Genomic DNA, 24,290 nt, shown 5'->3' on the forward strand with positions numbered 1-24,290 from the left:
ATACCCGCCGGCGGGGCGCTTCGCTGTAGGTAATTATCGGATGTACCGCGCGGAGTGAGCCAGGCCTGGCCTGACTGAAAGATTGTCAGAAAATAAGATTTTTTTTTGCTGATATTATCAAAATTGCATTCGGGCAATGTGTGAGGCACATTTCCCGGCCTTAGAGTATGTTTAGTGCTATTCGTTTTACTCTTCTTCTACGGAACTCTAAAAACTTATTGTAGTGACAAAACAACCGTCTTTTTGTGTCAAGTGGTTTGGCTATTGACTCCACAGCTAACTACTGTTAGTGAGACACACTTTACTAATAGTACAATAACGTGTTCTAGGCCTATTACCGAAAGAATTAAGGCCGAGGCTTCCAGTAAAACTGTTTAACTAAAACTAATTTAAGATAAATGGAAATTAGAGAATAGGTACATAGTTAACCTAACGGACTAACATGGCTTTATTGCTACAAAACCCTTAGTAAAAAAGTGTTATTCGTTAAAAGTGAGAAAGAAGAACTCAAGAGTTACGTGGCTTTTTCATTGGCGTAGGTACATGACTGTCCCGAAGTGGTAGGGTTAAAATTAAATTAGGGCGTTTTAAAGTGCTTTTTAATAATTAAATTATAATTGCACAAATAAATTACTTTTATCATTAAATGAAAATACAAACACGTGTTTTTTAAAGATGGCTGTAAAGACATATAACTTATACCACAGTAGATAAATCAAACAGTACGGAAGCTTCATACAAACGCTCGAAATCAGACTCACGCACACAGACGCACGCTTTACACGAGCTCTAAGCGAACCTCGCAGTCCATCCGTCGCGAGTGTCGCGCGCGTTGTTTTTAATAATAATTTTATTGCATGCACTGTCCGCTGTATTTTTAAAAACATGCCACGAGTGTATTGCGTAGTATACGGCTGCTTGAACTCGGCATCTTCAAAACCAGAAATTTAATTTTTTAAACTTCGTAATAATTTTGAATTGTAAAAGTTATTAAATATTACTTTTTAAATAAAGTGCTTACATCTGATTTAGTAATAGTTCTTTTTAAATTACGTAATTACGCTTTTTAACAATTTATGTGTTCTATTTGATAAAGTAATTTGCTCCGCGCGCTTTTGTACTAAGTGATGAACTGTATTTAAAATGAGGCAATAGGCTGTGTGAAAGTAAGTATCGGGTATTTTATTTATGAGAATAGAATATCTTCTACCGGCCTCTAATAGTACTTAATCAATTTATTCGATTATGTATTCGATTTTTATAGAACCTAATTAACGTTTTATTTTTTTGTTAACTACTTAGTCAATTAATTTATTCCATTAGGTATTTGATAATTAAAAAACCCTAAATAAACGTTTTAATAAATAAGTAAGTCACCTTATTAATTTTATAAAGATTAAGAGTGCCAACCCTAACACTCAGTTGAAGTGTAGGTATTTAACTCGCCGAAAGGGCTAAGTTTCCGTACTGCTTTAGCTCATATATCTACTGTGCTTATACTCTTCTCCCGTTTCCAATTTTATTAGCGTCTGTTATAAAACTACAAGAGTCGAAGAGGTTAGAGGCAAAATTCATTCAGGTACAAACCCACCGGATATAATGAGCATCTTGCTTGCTTTATGGCAGGAAGGAAGTCTCTTTCTACCTGCTAGGAATGGAATGGACGTCCTTTATTTGCATCGTTCTCTTATGTATTTCACTTTTTCTACTAAACTTTACCTACAATTTTACGTAGAGTCGTAATCTCAGCACACAAGAATTATTAAAACAAATTGCATAAACGATCTGTAATTTGTTAATTTGATGTAAAAACAGGTGTTAGTTTAACGAAAGTTTTAAAGTCATTAACCCAAAGACAAACCCACAAAATAGCGGAACATCACTCGTAAATTGGAGTCGACAGTTAAATTTTAATTACTGAATTGTCTGATGTAACGCTTTTACAATAGATTACCGTTAAACTATGTTGGACGGTCACTTCGGTCTGATGCAACTTGAGGAACAAGAAAATAAATAGCACATATTTATAGTTACTAAATTCTTACTACCAGCCAGACCTTTATGATACGAATTAATGACAGAGGAAGACATCATTTGGGCTGGTTCGTTTGAAATTGAACTCGTAGTCAACAACATTCAATATACGAGTACATAAATAAGAATGAACTTAGTACCTATTGAGTACTCTGTAGATGTTATTACTTTTGACTGATTTTTGCTGTAGTGGTTTTGACCGATCATGGGTTATGAGTGTTTTGACTGTAACATAGATATAATTTTATTGTAGGTATATTATTTCGTAGTATTTGTTAGAAAAGGTCAATCCCTGCCTGGTAGAAATTCAAAAAGTAGAACCCCAGAGATCACAAGCAAAATTGAAACGCGTTATCTGTCAACCATTTTTACTTGGCGACTCGCCGACGTCGTTGAAGTCTTTTGTATGGCTTCTGCTCGTGTCTGTATTTTCCTTATAATTGGCAGCTTTAAAGCATTATTTGTTTTATCTAAACGTTTTTTATTATATTAGATTTAGAATGAAATCGTGTTTATTTATAAGCTGTTTAAAAGTAAGATAATGTGATTACCATGTCTCTAAGATTATTCAGAACGTGCTAATACTTAATTTTGACCAGGATGCACGAGAATTGTGATGTATAATATTTATAATCTTCAAAATCTCATGCTGAGCACAATCTGTAAAATGTTTTTACATTAGCGATGATTAATTTGATTTCACGACCTCGGAGCGTACAAGGTTTCATCTCTAAAAACTCTAGCTAGGCGATGCGATAAAAACTTTTAGCTGGTTTTGGTTTAGCGATTAAGTTTTTATTGTTATTTAAAATCGTCACGGTATACCGCGCGGTATGGACTGAGGTTTGTGGTGGTTTATTAGATAAATAGGCATTATGTGCGATAGGCTGTTTCATAATATCTTTCTCTCACGAATCATTAATACCACGTGACGACATATTGTTGACTGGACAACAAAAAACCCATTCACGAGAACAATGACCGTCAATGGTCGAACCTCCTCGTTTTGCAGGCCTTTTACGCTTCATTTTTCTTCGAAGCACAGATTTATGTCTTAATGTGAGCTGGACCGCTACGTGCTGTAACCAATTCATTTTTAATAACTGTCTTAGTTCTTGTAAACACAATAATCAGTACCTCTAGTAGGAAAAACTTTCAAGTTCGTTTCGTTGCGTATTCAAAGTGTCATCGAAAAATTTTGTATGAAAAATTAAACAGCGCCCCCTATATTATAGCCGCCCTAGGAAGCGCTGTTTAATTTTTCATACAAAATTTTTCGATGACACTTTGAATACGCTACGAAACGAACTCGAAAGTTTTTCCTACTAGAGGTACTGGTACACATTTCACGCTCAGTTTCGAAAACGTGCGTGGGCTTGCCCTCCTACGTACCGCAAACAAAGCCACGGCGTTCTTTTTCGGAGCGACTTGTTCTATATACAAATCTGTTTTAGTTCCCTCGCTGTTTGGTCTAGTTCGCCACTGCAAGTTCATTGTTCGGAGTTCCGAACTCGGTTTGGTCGTAAACGCCCGGCGCTTTGAGTTTCAACGTTTTTTGTTGGTGCGCTCCGTTGAGGTAGGGCGACGTGCTCCGCTTGGTGCCTGTCGGTTAAGGCTTTTTGGAATCAAAATACGTTTTGTTGTTGGCGTTGAGACGCGAGGTGAGTCACGTTGTTAGTACGCTAAAAAGTCGATATAATTTGTCGATGTTACAGCGAAAAATCCACCGAAATTGAAAATGAAAATTCCATTATTGAAGCATAATTTCACATTCATTGGCTAAGGGTGTTCGCTGCAGTATCACAATCTAGATGCATAGTTTGATAACAATAAAATGATAACGATAATGGCGTTGCTTGTGTCATTAATCTGATGATAAAAATATAATATCGTTTTCTATCTTGAAAACAACTAAATCACTTATTTTTTCATCGAAGCAAGAACTGTACAACGAATCCTTTTTTTAGCTCACATAAAAGTTACTTAGGTATGATAAATACCTAGTTATTTTTAGAGCGACTCTACCTCAGCAATACGCAAGTTACTGAGTGCAAGCAGCAATGCTTCTGCTACTTTTACTAGCAAGAAAATGCGCCAAGTAAAATGGCTAGTGTAGTCAGCGCAAAAAATGCAACCACCACCACAAATAGTATTGTCGATAGCGTAAACAATCGATGCCGGGCAGCACTGGTAGAGCAACAGTCGGCCGGCCGGCTCGGCGCACATCCGTTTGCGCGCTCAGCCCCGCGCCCGCGCCGACAGCCCTGCGAAACGAACCTTAACTTATTTCAAAAAACGAACATTAAAAAAAACGTAGGTAATAGTGCAGTGCCCGATATCCCAATATCCAAGTTTTAGTGTGTGCTTTCATTCATCAATTATTATTACAAGTGCAGTGAACGCAACTCATTCATGAAGCCGTACAAGGAAACCTTTTCAAGCGGCTATATTAAAATGTGAGTGTAGACGGTAATTGGATAAACGGGATAATACACCAAAGACAATATTGCATAACTTTATTGAAATATTCTAGGCATCCAGTGTTTGCGAGCGTGAAAATGGTTACATGCTCAGTTTTTTAAAACTTAATTACAAAATTATTACTTACGACGTAGACTTTCCAATTAATGAAGTAGATGTGTTACTTTGACTGAATTCTTCCATTTATAAACAGTTTTAGAATCTGATTGTATTTGTAATGATACGTTTTGAAATGCCTATTATTATTGTGTAGTTAACCTTAAATCAAAGTTTTATACCTGCCAAGCAAAATAAAAAATGTTTTCTTTTGAGATGCCATAGTAATTAAACGCAACGGTGGTTGGTTTTTCCACTTGTTTAGTTTCTGATTTCCAACAGCCGATTTGATGTATACCTGTAAACTATTTATAATTCCATGTGCATCACGTACTCGGAATTGGTTACCTCTCTTTCCTGATGTAGAGCCACTATATTTTAAGTTACAATTGTTTCTTAAGATTTTTGGTTAGGGTTTTATTTTCAACTGGTTTGTATTTCTTCAACTGAATTAACTTCAATTGATGCTAAATGGTCGACGACTCAAAAAGTATCAATTCGATGTAGGCACACGAATAGCTGTACAATAATTTTACCGCGATGTTCGTCTCAAAGTAAAACTTCATGGCAGATATAAGAAAATATTGTATTAAATCAATGTTTCATGGCTTTTTTATAGAATGACGCAATGATAATTTGAGTCGGCTAGCTCAGTTATGCTTTTTTGTGATATAGCCAATCGTACAAGGTACGCTTTGTGACCTGCAATACGTAATAGTTGTAGTTGTGCTAAAACTCTACTTATAGCGTATCGGTATGGGTAACTAGCATCAACAATTTCTATCATTTGGTATGGCAGATCATGAAGATAGCTGGTAGAGCCTGGATGAAAAAAAGCAGATTTGCTATATGGCGTTCCATGAAGGCATACATTCAGTGGGCTACCATAGGTTATTTATTATGTGTACGTAGTAGTACGTACATGATGAAAAAGGAAACGCCAAATAAAGAATTCCATACATGGTGGTAATCTTATGATGATTGAGTGACCTAAAAGTCAGCAACTTTTATAGCTCTGCGTTGAATCATAGCGCGAATTGCAACAAAGATTTATTGTTCTATGATAAGGCACGTAGATGCAGATATCACAAATGCATTATAAACAATGTAATTTTGACGGTCATCTTGCCTAGTCGTACAAACTGTGATGGCACATGCATTGTAACGTTTATGTAATATGAATGGATAAACATTAACACATACATGTGTGTTAATTATCAGTTTATCCATTAACTCAGCTCAGCTTAACTCAATAGTACCAACACACTTATAATTGGTGTTATAGTTATTAAATTATTCCTATTCAGCTATATTAGGTAGGGTAGTTGTCAATCTCGCCTACCAATGTACTACAAAATTTTTTAACATGTACCTTATTTAACATCACGATTGTGTTTTGGACAAATAAAATAAAGTTATTATTATTATTATATTAAATGGCCTTCTTCTCTGATGAAGCTATTCATCACAATCTGTCCAGTCCCATTAAAGGTGTTGAATCATCGTTTAGTCTTGCTGTTACCACAATACGGATATGCCTTTTGAAGCGATTTATTTCTCACGTTTTGTAAAATAACTTATAATAAATAGGGCATCTGATATCGTATCAAATCGTCGTGAAAACACCATTTGTTACAAAACCGCGAATCATAATCATGACTGGTCGGTGACTTCAGATCACTCGTTCAGAACTATCAGTCATCAGTTAGCCAGCAGGCACAGTCTGCAAAACTAGAAAGTACCGTGATACCATCTGCCCCAGATCAGCTATGGTGCTAAAACAATGGGATCAGATAGCGTATGTTATGATAATTGTGTTAACAAACTGAACATTGGGCAAAACGGTTAGCAACAAAACTAACTCGACAATTAATTTTTATTTTGGAAGTGATGCCATCAAAAGAGAAAGAAAAAATAAATTCACCAAAAAATAGAGAAATGTGGTCGCCCTTTAGTCAAAGCTTTAACAGGTATGTAAACAGTAACATACTTTATATGAAACCTTTATAATAATAATAATAATAAATAGTATTTATTTTCTCATCACAAACATTACAATGACACAAGTTTTTAAGCACATTAATTACAATTCAAAAACAAAGTTGTTTGTGTGAGACTGACGCCTGTGATAGGTATTTGCATACCTGTAGTACAGGTCATCAGGCTCCCACCACCCCAGATATTGGCACAATTTATAATTAATTAGAGAACCGATATTATATTATATTATTGACTCAGACATGGTAGTGATGTATGGCAAGGATTACAAGGGCAGCGTATTAACTATTAATTAGACTAATTAACCTAATTAAAAAAGGAAAAGGAACACTAGGATTTGTTATTGTAGTGTGTGTGTGTGTGTGCGTGTGTGTGTGTGTGTGTGTGTGTGTGTGTGTGTGTGTGTGTGTGNTGTGTGTGTGTGTATGTGTATGTGTGTGAGTGGTGAGAGAGAGTCACGATGTCGTTGGACCTTTGACGAGCATCCTGCAGATTCCTGCACTACTTTTCCAAGACATTTACTGAAGAATCTGTATCTGGATCTCCACTTTTCATTAACTTTTAGGGACCGTAAGTGATTGAATAAGTTAAAAAGGCCTCTTACCATTTCCTGTGGTGTTTCTTGACTTAAGTCCAGTACCTACTGGATTGTAAAGCACATAATTATGACATAAAATTACCTACTTAATAAAAAATACCTATTATGTTATCTACCGGAGTGCAGGAAATGTTAACATATCCGCTTATAAACAATTAAATAACATAGTATTGTTTAATTTGTTTTGTTTTAATTTAATTATTGTAGGAAAACAAATAGGTACAAAGTAAAAAATTAAAATCGATGTCCAATTTAGCTCCGAAAGAAATTAAACTAGTATCTTCACAAAAAAGCAGAACACTAAACAACTAATTTACCTTACTGTTTTTAGCGTTTAGTTAAAAATTAAACTTGGTGTCTTTAATTTTTATGACTACCGTTTTCACGCCCGCATAGGTTTATTTGTTTATAATATTACGTATGTAGTTATTATTTTCCACCTTCCGCAACATGTAGGTTGTAGGAAGGTTGTTTAAGTGTTTGCTAGTGTATCAAACATTATTTTATAAAATTGTTTATGAAAATCTTATTTGACTCATTCCAATGAGCAAACTCTGGACTTAAACAAAAAATATTAGAATATGTACTACCTTTGCTTAGCTCAAATAAATGTGACACTTCTTGCTTCTTACACTCTCAAAAAAACTAACGCCCGTATTCACAAACATTACTTACTATGAGGTCTCACAGTGCGCGTGAACGTAGGTACAGGGTGATACATGAACCAATCACAGAGCTCTATTCAACGCTGTGCGTTCGACTTGCTGCTTCACTTAAGCAAGTATCGTTTGTGAATACGGGCGTAAGTATGGGCAGGACAAATCGAAGGCAATATGAAAACTTCAAAGTCATCAAAAGAAAAGGAAGTAAGATGCGTGCAAATCTTTCGTCTATAAAAATCAAAATCAAAAATATTTATTCAGTTTAGACCACAAGTGGCACTTATGAGTGCTATCAAACTGTTATTAACTGCAGAAGGTCGTAAAAGTGTTTATACCATACAAAGGACATGGATAAAGCCTTGTGCGCTCGCGCACCGACCTCGCTCTGCCCCCTCGCATCCCACGAGCGCCGACTTAGGCAACGAGCCTTGAGTCGGCGCCAACGTGTGCACTCACTTTCATTGTCCGACTCAATGCTGGTTTGATAACAATGAGGCCATCAATTGGTATTTGTGGGCTGACAGCTGTCAGCTGGACCGCTCAGGGTAGCCGTCAATGTATAGACCACCAGATCATGTCACAGATTCGTCCTTATTACGACTACATAGGAGATTTCAGTGTTTAGATGTAGTCGGTACACTAGAAGCCGATATTATAACGTACCAAATCTAGGCCGAGCTATCTTGTTTACCGGAATGCCCTACGTGTAATTTGGCACAGTAGACGCCACATATAGGGGCGTAAGTTAAATTATTATCAAATAGGCAGTGTTTACCTGAAAAAAAGAATAAAAAAACTCATAAAACTCATAGATTTTTTGCAAATAGGCTTTTAAAAAACACTTTTACACGTCCCAGTACAAACCCTACCACTGCTTCGGTTCGGGACAGTAAAACCATCCTAGACTGCATCTCACTTAACACCAGGTGCGTTTGCGGTCAAATACCTGCCTTGTCTAGCATAAAAAAAAAATGGGCCAGTGCTGAGAAGAAGCGCAAGAAACTCTATGTATCACTCAGTCACAATGACGTGTTATTGATGAAATCAGTTTGTAAGTACCTAAGTAGGTACTTCAAACATCACAACATGTATGGTTTGCTATAAACCCCGCACCATAAACTAATATATAATGAAATAACGTATATGTAGGTAGATATTCTGCAAAATACATACAACCTTAGTTGAGTGTCAAATAGAAAATTGCCTACATAAAGGCGTCAGGCATGTCAAAGTTACATATAGGGGCACATAGCTCGTAGAGACGATGGCCGTTGGGGCAGAAAAGTTCTCGAGTGGCGACCACGGGCTGGAAGACGTAGCGTGGGCAGGCCTCCTACTAGGTGGACCGACGATCTCGTAAAGGTCGCGGGAAGAGCCTGGATGCGGGCAGCGCAGGACCGTGCATTGTGGAAAGCCTTGGAGGAGGCCTTTGTCCAGCAGTGGACGTCATTTGGCTGAAACGAACGAACGATGTCAAAGTTATAGCAGCATCTTTACGTGTGGGTTGTAACGACTCTTAAGGTTAACTCTAGTGTCAGACTTCATGACCCGCGATAGGCGTCTTATATGATCAATAGGACCACCGGATTATAGTCTCTAATTTTTTCCTCAATAATGTTGGAATCCCATAGTAAGCGACGACCACGTCTCAGGTTACGCCGCGGTGGGCAGGCCTCCCACTAGGTGGACCGATGATCTGGTGAAGGTCGCGAGAGCTGCCTGGATGCGGGCAGCGCAGGACCGGTCTTTGTGGAAATCCTTGGGGGAGGCCTTTGTCCAGCAGTAGACGTCATTTCGCAGAAACGAACGAACGAATGTTGGAATCAAAAGCCGTATTACTTGATAATTTTCTAATTACGGTTGCCATCTTACTCGTATAATTGCTTCATCAATAAGTCTCAACATGGAGTTTTTATTTGCAGACGAAAGTGTGGATGGAAAATTTCCTTTTGTACCCTTTGCACCACCGGCCTGCACCACTGGTGGTGCAAAGGGTATTTTTTAATCCCTTTTGCACCACCAATAGTGCCGCCCTACCACTAACTGTAAAACGATTATCTATAATCATATAATATTAATATTATATAAAGAGGAAAGATTTGATAGTTTGTTTGTACTGAATAGGCTCCGAAATTACTGGACAGATTTGACAACATAACATAAAAATTAATAACAACCATTCATACCTACAACAACGAATAATATTCCTAAAGTACCAGGGCAACATAATCATAAAGGAGCTATATCAAATTCTTCTTGGTTGACCCGAGAAATAAACATGTATCATAAAATAGCTCCTTTATGGTTATGTTGCCCTGGTACTTTATTCGTTGTATGTAGGATGTAGGCCCGGGGTATCGTGGGTCTGAAGTGAAATGTTTATAGGCACTTACACACACACAAATTAAAACTTTTAGGTAGGTTTTGATTCATTTATAACAATTAAATTATTAAGTATTTTACAGTCTACTACTAGTTTTACAGTCGATGGTAGCACAGCACTATTTGTTGGTGGTGCAAGAGGGATTTAAAAATACCCTTTGCACCACCAGTGGTGCAGGCCGGTGGTGCAAAGGGTACAAAAGGGAAAATTTTCTCACGCAATCTTAGCTCCATAGAATCTTCAAGAACTGTGTGCCTACCATGAGTTTACGTTAGGTGTGCTCGCTAGCGACTGCGTAAAAAAATGACATTTAAATGTATGACATATTGTGCAGCGCCCCTAGCGGCTACTTTCAAGAAATAAAATCTTCATAGAATTTTTTGACGTATTCGCTAGCGAGCTCACCTAACGTAAACTCATGGTAGGCACACTGAATCTTATTACTTAAGCACTAATTCTTATTGTAAATGTTAATTGACTTATTAATGATGCATCACATCACGTACACGCTTTAAGATTTCTGACCAGGAAATTAACTAGCATATCGTTTGTTTACTGTTAGAATAAAACTTAATAATGCTGAAGAGTAGTAGTGTTATGAGGCGACCACCCGACCATATGACCAGAAAAGTGCTAGACATAGAAACTAAACCCCGAGGACGAGGAAGACCTTGAATCGCATGGATGTCCGACGGACATCCGGACATTGTCCGTAGTTAATAAGGACCTTAAAGAGGCCCAAGTCAACAGAGAGACGACTTAGGACCGAGCCGACTGGAGACACTTGATACGGAGGGCTGACCCCAAATAAAATGGGAATGAGCCAGGCAAAACTAACAATGCTTAACAGTAGTAGAATAGTTGTATTCTACAGTTGTTAATAGTTTGTATAATGTGTATTTAGTATTCACTTCATTGCTTAATAATGCTAATTGATCGGCTGACGTGTAAATTAGATTACATGACACGTATGATAGTACATAACATGGATTGTTATTCCAATATTAGCAGTAAATAAAATAGATCTCAGTCGATTGTGTTGATTTGAATTGCAAAATAGTAATGGTGTAATATGTATCTGATAATACATCAGTTGTATAATTAAGTTTGCACTTAGCATGTAACCAAATTTTATTGTTCAAGTCTAGTTTGATGTTGTTCCCAGCACACATAAAGTGGATCTTGAAAAGAGATCGGTTTCAAAATTAATCCTGTCAACAATCGAATGTTTTACTTCGGATTTGGCTTACATTCACGAATGTTTCAAGAAAACCATTAGAACAGTAGGCATTCGGGTAGTTACCTATATCGTTATCGTTATCATCAAGTATGATATCGATTAAATTACAAAAATAATTAAACAATCTGATTGATGATAAGACGAACGATAATTTATAAGAAATCGGTGAGTAATCAAATTCCTATCTATTCAAAAATAACAAACAGCGCCCGTATCAATAAAATTAAGCCATGTTAACATACTTAAGATAAAAGAAAAATTAATATTCATTCGGAGAAACCAAGTGCTGTGGTTTATTGAAAGTGGGCACTGCTGGCCAATTATCATAGCTGCCCACTTATCATCACGCTATGTCCCTTGTGGAATGAACAAAATTTCACTTTTCTCTTTAATTTTGTTTGATGTTTCGTTTAAGCACCATAATCTTTTCATTCTTAATTAGAGACATTAAATACAGCGTTGGTGAGACACTAATTTAAACATTGAATACGTACAGTCAAATTAGAACCTACTTGGATAATTTAATTAGAAGTGATCGTAATAAGTTACTCAATGAATTAGAATTGAGGACCGATTTTCCAATTCATTGTTAGATACAAAACTTGTAACGAATAATAAAGTTGACGCACCTGCCTATTTTCTATTACAAAAACTGTAAATATATCAATTATAATTTGTAGATAAAAGTATTCTGGCGGTTGAAAATCAGGCTTAATTAATGAAAAAAAGTTTTTCAACTTAAATAAATGTCTCCATTTTTACATCTTTACTACAAACAATTCGTGTTCAATGTACAGACCAGATAGATGCCTACATTAATATTGCAAAATCACCCCTGTTACAACTGCGTAAGATGTCACTGTGTTTAGCTTGACAAGCTGTCGTCTGTACCGACAATGCCAATTTCAAGCGCTCATCTTAAAACTATATCTTGCGTTTCAGACAAAAGAGCGTATAAAAAAATTGCTGGTATTGCACAACAGGCGTTATGTCACAAGCAATAGAGGTGTTTAAACATACGGTTATTATTGGTTTTACGTCCGTTTGGCTTGCAGCCTACGATATTATTGTGCACATAGACTCGAGATAGGTTCGTGTAGCATGTCGCTTTCAACTCACGACGTCGCGCGCCTCACGGACCACCCATCCGTGTTGCTTTCTACCGATTGCTTGCCAGCATTACCATTATCGAGATCCTAATGCCACGCCATTCTAGAGTTTATCCCACCTGTTTGAAGCACTAGAATCCCATTAACACCAAAAATATTCCAAACGTAAAGTCAAATTCAATACCAGACAGGTCCCGAACGGGACAATCAAAGATTGTCACGTTGTTTTCCAGACTCAAACACTCACTTTGCTTCATTAATATTTCATGCCTTATGTCAGATAGGACTCAAAAGCGCGTCTTAATATTTTGTTGTAGTTAATAATAAACATTGTTCACGACTTTTTTATGTGTTTTTCGGTAGGTAGGTAACGTATTATTTTAAAGTTTATATAAGGTGTGCTAGCACATCATAATTATTATCATAATTATAATATCATAATTATTGTTAATTAGGAACTGTAGTTATGTTTAATTAATCATTAATCGTATTTATTTCTCAGATGTAGGAAGAGCCTTATTCATTAGCTCATGACTAATTAATTCCTGATTAATTAAATTACCTCAATATTTATTTATCTAATTGATGTAGGTAGATCATAATAATCACTATTGCGCATTGCGTGGGCTCATAGAATGAAACGCCTGCGAATCATAACCGACTAGAGTCCACGTTGCCGGCACTTGTTGCTTGTGAGAAAACGCTAGGTTCATTATTAAATCTATTGTGTTGTGAACGCGTAACAAGCTTATAAAAACGATGAGGTATTGTTGCATTATATTAGGCATGAGGTTTAACTTCATTAATTATGTGTTAAGTGTTAGTCTTTGAAAACATTTACTCTACATACCAAGTTTTTTTTTCTTTTTGCGATTGTAGCAGTCGGGCCTGGTGGTTTGAGTACCGGACTACAGTGCCAGTTGCGGTTGCGGGTTCGAATTACCCGTGTTAATCCAGTCTACCTGTAGACCTATATAACTTCACATGTAACACACTCGGAGTGCTTATCCTTTAGGTTACTTTATGCATGGTGTGACAGTTGAAAAATGAATTTATTTTTTTATTTACAGAGTGGGGCGTCAACAGTGAACCGGGCGAGGCCAGCGAACCGGAGGCCGGTCGCATGCGTCCCGAGGACTACCGCCTCGTGTTCCTCAGCTCGGACTCCTCGTGCCGCGAGGACACCGAAGACTCCTCCTCCACGGCGTCTTCCGCCGCGCCGCCCGCGCCCGACGACTGCGACTGGGACTACTTCGAGCCGGGCGCGGCGCCGGCGCTGCCCCCGCCCCCCCGCCACATTCCGCCCGCCTGTCCCAGACCCTGCTCCTGCGGCGCTGAACCCCGAATAGTCGCCGTACCCGTACCTGTACCCGTACCCGTCCCGGCCGCCCTCTGGCCCGCCCTACTCGCGTTCCCCACACAAACGCCGCCCACGCCTCACTGGAACACCTACCCCGGCTTCCCGCCTCTAGATGCCGCAGCATTCGCTAGGCTCACCACGGCCGCTGCCGTCGCCGTCACCGCCGCCGCCACTGCCACCGCCAACGCCAACGCAGCCGCGACGCAAACGCAAAAACTCGCGATGACTACTAAAGAACGGACCGATAAAGCGATACAGTCTGAAGCGTCACAGTTGCCTGAGGCCTCCGATAGCGATAAGGTTGATAACAATATCGAGCGGTCAGACGAATGCGATACGTCAGTTGGAATCAAAGTGATCGCCGAGGAGGACTCGATTTCGGTTTTATCGGGGCAAATAGACGCTATGCCGGATCACCTGGATGCGGAGAAGGCTTTCCATTCATCTAACGAGTCTGATGATTCGAGCGACTCCGAGGGAGGAGTCGCCCGGCGAAGCTATGACCTGACGAGCGGTGCGCCCGATGAGCCCGCGACTTCTGACGAGGACTCAGATGATTCTGGAGGCGGCGGCGGCCGATTCTCACGCGTGTTTGTTGTGAACCCGGCGGACTCTTCATCTGATTTAGAAGATAATGCAGACAGCAGTGGCATTGACTGCGACGACTCCTTCGACAAAAAATCAGACAACTTGGAAGAAGCTATCGCGGTGGATGTACAGAATGAAATAAATGTTAGTGCCGAATCCAATGACAATAGTTCACAGAGTAATGATAATGACAATGAAAACCCAAACATAATGCTTATAGAATCGGTCAATTTCACAGAAGACTATCCTGTTATACCGTATGGTAATTATAGTGAGGAATCAAGCAACGAAAATGCAGCGAAAAGGTCAGAATTCTTTAAGTTTTGCGATGAAAATATGTTACAAAGCGAAACCTGCGAAGAATTCAATAGTTTTAATGCACATTGTAGCACAAATCACACAGATAATAAGAACGATAATGACCCTAATCCGCCATCGTGTTTATCAGAAAATGAAGAATACGATTCATTAGATAATACCGAAAGCGATATGAAAGTAAAAGTTTCGGTCGAATTGCCCGATGAGAAACACAATGAAAACTTAATTTCTAGCCAAGCTTCGTGCGGTTTATTATCAAAATTAGCACCTTCACCGGAACCCGGGCAAAATAATACCACGAGTTCAGCGCCCGTAGCAGAAATAGACCTGTTCAAAGGTATCGAGCGTACGCTTAGTGAACTATTGAAGAAAGAATTATTAGAGGAGCAAGATGAGGAGAAAATGCACGGTCCGCGGCCGGTTAGCTCGGAAGCGGAGGGGAGCGCTTGCACACCTGACGCGACAGTTTGCCGCTCGCGCACCGCCCGTGCGGACGCCTCCGCGCGGTTCACGAGCCGCGTAATGATAACGCACGACCGCGTCTCCGTCGTCACGTCGGACACGACGCGGCTCATGCGCGACATCACAGTGCACCACACTAACTCCCAAAACGAACCCGAAGGCACGACGCAAGACGAAAACGACGAACGATTATCCGACGACGAAGCAGCGCAGCCTTCGGGCGGAGTGACTGTCGTTAGCAATGCCGACACGCTCTCGGCGGTTGTGTGCCTCGAGGAGGGGCTCGCAGACGACGACTCGTGGGTCGAGGACATCAGCCATGACGAGAACGAGGTCACTTCGCCCTCAGATTCCGACTCGGAGGATGAAGCCACTCTACCCACACGAGGGGATGATTTCGCTTACTGTAGACGATCGCTAGACTTCACCTTGCATACGATCGTCGAAGAAAGCTGCGAAGAAAGCGAAACGGAACATACGACCAAGAAACCGCGACCTATTTCAGCTACGGAACTAGAAAAGTACTATTTCTTTGGACTGGGCGATGGCAGGAACGTTCGCGACGATGAGGATGCGGTGTCTGAAACGTCAAGTGTGTGTAGTGAAGGTGGTGAATCGATTGTCGATAGTGAGCAACCAAAACGAAATAGTAGTGATAATGACGACTTGGTGTCCTCGCGCTTGGAAAAGTATTTCTTGTCCGGGTTCATGGGATTTAATCAAGAAAATCGTGATTCGGATGGTTCAGGCAGTGTTGGGAGTGACAGTGAAGGTAAACAAAGCCCAGAACAGAGGCGGAAGCGACTTGTACGCGCTCGAGGGGCCCCGCGGTCGCATTCATCCTCTTTGGATAACTTACTAACAGGCGAAGAACCATCACAAGATGCACAGGAGGTGTCGGACGGGTCTAGTACAGAAACCGAGGACAGGCATGATTCATCTGAAAGGTTAGATATGCAAAATGAATCTAAGAGAAAGAAACAAAACAAAAAGACCCGGGGATCGCCTGCTGACGAACGTCGCCAATCAGCAGAGTTTACAGAGGAAACTCGCGAAGATACAAGGTCGGTATCGGAAGGCGAAGACGGCAGGACGACACCTCACACTGAGTTCCCACCGCTTGGATCTGAATTATCTGAATCGAAAAAACAAACGAGTAGAGACAGTGGCTTCGTCGGTAGCTGTGATGACTTGTTAAGGAACGGCGATTCTAGCTCAGACTTTGCTAGATCTCACGAACCTAAAACAGAGCTAGAGGAAATCGTTGAAGAAATGAGAACAGATACCGAGGAGCGAATAGAAAGCCCTCCGTCATCACGTCCACCGCCAAGCCCACTGACTCGTAAAGATAGCTTTAATAACTGGTCGTCTGACGAAGAAACGAATCTTATGATGACAAAAATGCGTCAGTTTTTCAAACAAATGATAAACTCAAACAACGTTCGAACATCGACACCGGCATCGTCAAATTCCGAAAGCTCTAAACCGCCTAAACCACCACAGTTGTTATATTTTGAAAGCGAACTAACAAGATTAATGAAAACAGTACCGGGTATCCGTGACGAGCAAGTGCGTGAAATTGTAGAATATTTATCAAGCGAAGATACGTGGAGCGACTCCTATGACTCATCTGACTACGCCGGTTCCGATTTGGAAGGCACACAAAACAGATCCGCACTGAGAAAACAAATATCGGACAGTTGTCGCGAAATAATCGATGAGTTCGATAAAGGTAACAGCGAGGCGGGTTCATTGGAGCGGGACGCGGCTGGTGCATACCGAAGATTGGCGGCAACGCTGGGCAGAGCCGGGGAGGGCTCGCCGCCGCTGTTCGGGAAAGTGATGCGGCATATAGGAGGTCGGTTGGTGGCGTTAATGCACGAGGTGTCGGCGGGTGCCTCTCCGAGTACCGACGATGATAGTGCATCGGAGCCTGGAGCGCTGGCGCGTAGTCGATCTCATGATATATTGGAAGCGGCGGCGAGTAGAGGGAGTGTTGCGAGTGACTGTGAACGGTTTTCGTGGCGGGGTAGTTTTGAGTCGGCTTTGTTGGCCGCGGATTCCCGAGGGACGCTTGGAGGTACGGGAGAGGCGCGGCGGTCGCCGGCGGGCGTGGAGCTGGCCGCTCAGAGGTCGCACTCGAGGAGTTGTGGGGCTATTGGAGGCAGTGAGGACCGCCTGTGGCGCGGGAGGCGGCGAGCATCGGCACCCGATGCAGAGGTAAATTTCCTTTTATTATAACAATTAATTGCTATAGTCGTCGTAGAAATTAATTCAAATAATCATATTAATTGATTTCTTAATGTTTCACTGCGTATCAAATACTTTACAAGCATTGTGTAATACTTATTCAATCACCAATCTATTTGAGGCTGAACTACAGCTGAACGCGCAAACATCTAGAATGCTAAGTAATACAGGATTAAATTTTTAAACCGCAAACGCAAACCAATAAATTACTTTTGTACTGCAATCCATGAACTTTTCACAATATTTGTTTACATTATCTTATCTCAAACTGATATCAGAATGGAATGTATCTATCTGATGTAATCTATGTAGACATCAAAAAGAAAATCAAACATTTCGATAAGATACATGTGAAAGTGATAGTAATAGAGAACACACTTACACACAGCAAAACCAAGTAAAGTAAATACATGTGTCACAACTTTCTTACTCAATTTAACAACGTCTGTTGTATCGTTATAACAGAAATAAGAACGGCTCAGCAAGGTCATGTCTATAAAAGTATAAAGAAGTTTCTGCCTCAGCAGGCTGGTTAATTGGATTTGGTCGACGCTTATTTATTTATAAACACTATCTTCGCCATTCTAGGATTAATAACAGTAGGCTGGTTTCACGAGTACCTATTGTAATTACTGGCATTATAAGGCTGGGTTGCACCATCTTACTTTAACTTTAACAAACGTCAAAAATCTGTTAAAATCCATGCAAAATACACCGGTTATGGTTATAGTTACGATTAGAGTAAGGTGGCGCAACTCAACCTTAGATAAGTCGAATACCTACATTTTTCCTGCCAATTTCGTCATAATATATTAAAGAACCGTAACTTTTCGCCAACATTGCTGTAATACTAATAATATCCAATTAATAGGTTCTTATTTGGCTTCAAAGCTTTTGAAATAAGGCTTCACCGTGCCTTGATTTATACCGAGTCAGTAAGTAGCTGTACCATCGAGTAAGCCAAAAAATAAAACAAAAATCTCGCAATACTAATTGGATTGCTTAACTTTTATCAAGTAAATAAACTTTGATGAAACTAATGAAAAAATCACACTGATTTCCTAAACGTTCAATGTACACACGACAGCACATCAGGCTACCCATTTTTGTTGCAAATTCGCCTCTATTACAACTGCACAAGAACCCACAGTGGTTACCTTGACGTGCCGTCATTTGTACCTAACATGTGCGAAGCGCTATAACAGTTTGGCCACGTACCAACTTGCCGCTATAAAGGCATCTTTACAAATGTGTAAACAGACGGCATATGCATGAGACACGACGCCACTTGGAAGTCGTGTTGTAGCGGGAACTAAAATTAAGGTGACGTTGTAATTGTACCTGTCTTGAATAGGTATTGGCTTACAACAACTTGTCTGCATGTAGTTTTTAGTTAAGATTTCCTTAATTTGATGTGAAGTAGTAAACATTTTGAGATATTCGTAGATATAAAAATCTTTAAATCTAACTTCGATAACCAATATAAGAATAATAATAACCAAACGTAACAAGTTTCGTCGATTTTTTGCTGATCACACTATCAGGCTTTCAGATCCGGTTGAACTGCGCCTTATTTGACATCTAACATTAGCTTTGGCAAATGGGCGTGGCAACTGGATCAAAAGTTCAATGTGTGACGTCATTTAATGAAGATCATGAACGAACTTAACATTCCATTAACATTTCAGTCGGAGGAAGAAGAAAGAGCAGGCTCCCTTCCGCGCCTGCCGTCAATTACGGGAACGAACACAGTCCCGGCCGGTCCGGTCAAATCGGCCCGGTACCGCGCGCCCGGTTTCCGGACGGCGACCCGGGCGGCGTCCGCGCCGGGGCTCCACGTTCCCAGGCGACGGAGGCCCGCCCCCACCCCTCAACAGCCCCCGCCCGCCGCGCCTACCTCTGCACCTAGTTTACAGGGTAAGTTTGTTGAATATACTAGAAGTTAAAACCTTTTTTGGGCAAGAGATGGCGCTGTGCGTATTTACATCGCGCTAACGCTAGACACTTCAGGATCAAACTTCGATTTCGTTCGTGCGTTTCAACCAAATGATATCTACTGCCTGGACAAATGCCTAAATTCAATCACATAACTTTTGTTTTAATACCAAGTTAAACTTTAAGCACTATCTACAGTTAAACCGATTTAAAAAACCACAACAAATACATTAGATTGGTATAGAATTATTAGTCATCTAATTATGAAGGTCTTACGAAATCTATTTTGGTGCCTTATATCCGTTAAGTCATTACCTTTCTAAATGGCTCTAATCTCTCGCAGATTGCATACAAACTTGACAAAGCCATATTTCTAGACGCAATCACAACGCTTCCTATTTACGAATGAGGACGAGTAAGATTTACAAAGATAAGTCACGTTACAGTGGTCAGTCACGGATAAAAGTGTTTGAATAGTACTGACATCCCAAATACATCATATCCGCTTGTGCCTTAGAAACACATTAATGTTGAAGCGTCTTACATGGCTGATGCCGATAATAAATCTTGTCAGAGAACTATGTTAGACTTGAAATCGCCAGTTACGTTGGCCATCGGCCTAAAACGACCTACTTTATTGTGCGAAATCAAGCAAAGAGAACACGGCCAAATTAGTTTTGACTATTACAGCTTTTTGTTAACATAGTCATTCATTCAGAAATGCACGCTGTAATGAAATTCACACCGGTTGGGAACAATAGCTTTATTAGGACATAAAGAGGCCGCAAACGTTAGCGCAATATTGACGTCTCGTGCTACTTGTGCCTTACACACTTGCTATAATAGCATGCAACAGCATAAATCAAGTCATAATGCGGTTAGAACCCACTGTTTATTTGAGGCAGTGTGTCGGAAACTTACTTTCCGTCTTTGATAAGCTTACGTTAACTAATTGTAATCTTCGCCAAACATCTTTCTTATTTCCTTTAGTATATTATCTAAATTATTATTTTTATCTAAAATCAAAGTACCTACTTTTGCAATCTTGGAAATATTTTATAAACATTTAACTATTATTGCAATCCACAAAGGTTTATTTTACTGGTTGAAAACTGCTCTTCAAAGATGCTTTGAGGCGTATTACTTAGTAGTCTGGTAAAAAAAATCTCGCTTCAAAAATATGGTCTCCATAAAGCTTATTGTCTTGGAGTAAAACATTTCATTCTGCCTAAACCAATCTGGTAAAAAAAAAATGCTTCATAAAAAAAGGCTTCAGAATTTCTGAAGCCTTTTTTTAAGAAGTTTTCGGAGGTTTCTGAATCAGAAACCTCCGAGTCAGCGTTTTAAATAATGAATTATCTCACAGTCTACAAACCACACAAAATCAGTAAGGTTTCAAAAACCAGTGAGGTCAATAAACTGTTCTGCCACGACGAAATATCCTCCATGCGCCAGTTAACAGTCACGGACTACGGATCTAACTCGATTTTTCTCTTTTAAAGAAACTTTATTGTCTTAGTTTTACTTTACTCAGAACATTTAACAAGCGTCTACACAAGTAGGCACTCATTGTAGCATTAATCTAGCATGTTAGGCACTTTAGCCGTATCTTTCTTTATGATTGATAGATAACATAGCTACAGTGGCAATCAGTACTTAGTGAGCTATTTAGAGGAGGCAGTGGGTACTTTCAAACCACTGTGCAGCTTTTGTAAATGCATAGCCGCACAACCCTTGTTCGCGTTCTATGTTAGTACCTACTCATACCTACATTTAAAACATCCCTAATTGATATGTTACATTAAACATGTTTGCTAAGTTCGACGATGTCACGCATCATTAAGTCGATCAACAACCCATCCATTTCTAAGTCGTCACGGCATACAAACCTGCCTGTTTCTAAAAGTGGATCTAACTGTTAAGCGGAAAAATCCCATTCGTGACTTCTAAGCAAACATCCGACCTTAATGTCTTCCATAATGTTACACCTTTTCGTGCAAACTCACTTTCTTCAACCGCTGTAGCAGCGTATTTTTGTAACCTAGAAAGTTAATTACTCCGATTTGAATCTTACGCTTATAACTTTACATAACATTCTAAACACTCTCCTCGTAAAATCTTGCACTTGTATAAGCATTTCGTAACATGAACTGTTCGTGGGTCGTCGCCAAATATTGGTACAACTTGTTTGATCGTATACAGGTAACGCCTTTCGTTTCCTATACTTGGAAACTAGTTCTCCGATACTACTTATCAGTGGTTATAAAGTTGCTATAACAAATCCGGTACTCTAAATCTTTGCTATCAAAATCCGGCATTAAAATATGTATTATGTAAGTTACACAATTGTTTCCTGTTCTGAACCACTCTAATAGTAATCTATTATTACCAAATAATTAATTATAATACGCTGATAACATCATAAATGAAACCTATTTTTAACTAAGAAATTATTAGAAATCTCGCCATCTTATTATTTTTTAATCTTGTGGTTATTCATACACTCATTAAAATATTCATTAACAAAATAGAGAGTCATCATAACGATTATTACTTTCTTTATGAGATTGTTATTAAATAATGTTCAGCTATAAAAGAAGAAAAAGTTAAAATTGTATTTAAATGCAGTTGTTAATTAATCATGTCAATATTAATAATAGAAAACTAGCAGGATTTGAAACCGGATTTCAATATTATAATCTGGGGCGTGTTTCCTCAAAAAGCGTAATAAATAATATTAATAATACAGCGATTTATTGATTACTTATTGAATTTGCCTAATGATCATATTAGAACATGTAACTGAGACTGTTTAATATTTAGTTTTTACAAGCGTTTATTGACTGCACCTGTCCCGGTATGTCTGTGAATAATCATTATTCATTGAATTTCACCTGCTTCCCGGCTTTTATTGAACTAAGATACTTTCATAAGGCAATTCAATGTTTTTTAAGTTCTCATCACCATCATTTCATACGTGACGTGATAGAATCTACACTAATATCATAATAACCCTCCTTCTGGCGCAGTCGGGTAAAGATAATTTTTAACAAATTATTGATATTTGTTTGCATTGATAAAGTATTATTTATTCTGTTAGTTTATAGTTACCTATTCCGAAAGTACCGGAGCAATTCGAAAAAATATTTCATCAATTCTTTCTGATGAACATAGGCGGTACGAATTACGAAGACAGCTAGTAAATAAATAAAGACTATTATTATACTTCTTAGACAGATCAAAGAGAGCGGAAACTATGCTTAAAGCTAAGCTAAGTTAGGCCTCAGCCTCGAACTTAGCGGGCAGCGGGGCGGGAGCGGCGGCGGCGCTGGAGCGGGGCGGGCAACGCAGACCCGTTCTCGAAACAAGCGGGCAGCTCGCGCGGCGCTTTAGCGGCGAACTGTTGTGTTCGGGGTTGTGTTGTCGAGATATTTGTTTTTATTCGCAAACTAAATGTCTGAACAACGGCGACAATTTTATTTCGATTCAAATTTATTCCTAACGCTCGATTTATTGTGGGCAAAAGAAGGAGTGCGCTCCCCGCTCGATGCCCGCTCCCTCGCCGCTGCCCGCTCGTTGCACGCTGCCGCCCCGCTGCCGCGCCGCTGTTTTCGAGAACCGGTCCATTTGATTTTACGCATAAGATCCTGCCGCTCCCGCGCCGCCGCCGCCCCGCTGCCCGCTAAGTTCGAGGCTGAGGCCTTATACAGCTGATGAAGAAGTTCAAAGGCGGCCAACTTAATACAAGATTGTTCTTTAAATTAAACTGTTTTTAACGTCACTTGTACGTACGGTTATCGTTTTATTTCACAGTGTCTGTTCAACAGGCGACCTGTTTTGAAAGGGTAATGATAACGAGGTAACACCTTTCAAAACAGCACACGGTGATATTTATAAAACGCCACCATTATTGTAGAAAACGGCAACAACATTTAACTGTTTTTATTGAATCATTGTCTGAAGGAAAGAAATTCTGATCAATTTTGAACCCATTGGCAATAAAAATTTCTCCTGGGATCATCGTGGCCTACATACACTGCTTGGATTGGTAGTCAAGTTAAATTCTACACAGGAGTTCAAGTGCAATGTTTCTGTTTATTTTTAAATTAACTTGAAATAATTGAAATTCCTGAACGAAGGGAATCAAACCCACAACCTTTCGCTTGCCGGGCCTCAATGCTTATATTTTTATCGAAATACTCTGGATTTTTCAACTGTAAGATTTACACGGAAAGTTTTAGTGGGTATAGTAGTAACACATTCAAGGACTTACGTGCGTGTACTGCAATTGCGTAATTGTTTTGTATGATAATTGTCAACGCCATAAATGTGCTATGTTCATGCGTCGTAAAGGCTTTCAAGGACAGTTGTTTATCAATTAATAAAATTGATATTCCATTCAGGTTTGAAGAGACGAATGATTTCCAAAACCTTTCAGGATGTGAACATGGTTGCTGAACGATTGTTAATTTAGTATTGGGATGTATTTTTTTGCGAATTTGATATTGTTACTGTAAAAATGTATTTAGTTGCATTTGTAGAATGTTGCTGCTGAGAAAATAGTTCTCTAAGATTATTGACTAGAAAAAATCACAAAAGTCCATGATTTCTATATTTTGTTCCCTGGCCAGGAAAGAAAAATTTTGTTGCAAATGTTAACGTTGGTAGTTATCATGAACCATATGCCTGTTTACCCTCACTTCCATAAAAATATATTATCGTGTAAACTGCATTTTGCATCATTGTGGAAAATCACGCTTTTACCCATACATGAAC

The 24,290-nt window shown here is 39.4% G+C and overlaps 1 protein-coding gene across 3 annotated transcripts in view; it reads left to right on the forward strand.

Moving 5' to 3' along the window:
* Nucleotides 1–24,290, forward strand: part of LOC114352064 (uncharacterized) — a 74,781-nt gene that overhangs the window by 25,185 nt on the left and 25,306 nt on the right. For 2 of the 3 annotated variants that reach the window (XM_028303519.1, XM_028303520.1), the window contains exons 3-4: nt 13,672–17,549; nt 19,268–19,496. In XM_028303519.1, coding sequence (XP_028159320.1) covers nt 13,672–17,549; nt 19,268–19,496 — 4,107 coding nt within the window. Of the gene's footprint in view, nt 1–4,242; nt 4,491–13,671; nt 17,550–19,267; nt 19,497–24,290 lie in introns of those variants that run through there. The other variant, XM_028303521.1, reaches the window with a different exon arrangement.

This window comes from Ostrinia furnacalis, unplaced genomic scaffold (genome assembly GCF_004193835.3).
Source record: "Ostrinia furnacalis isolate ACB-3 unplaced genomic scaffold, ASM419383v2 OfSCF1245, whole genome shotgun sequence".
Taxonomy (NCBI): domain Eukaryota; kingdom Metazoa; phylum Arthropoda; class Insecta; order Lepidoptera; family Crambidae; genus Ostrinia; species Ostrinia furnacalis.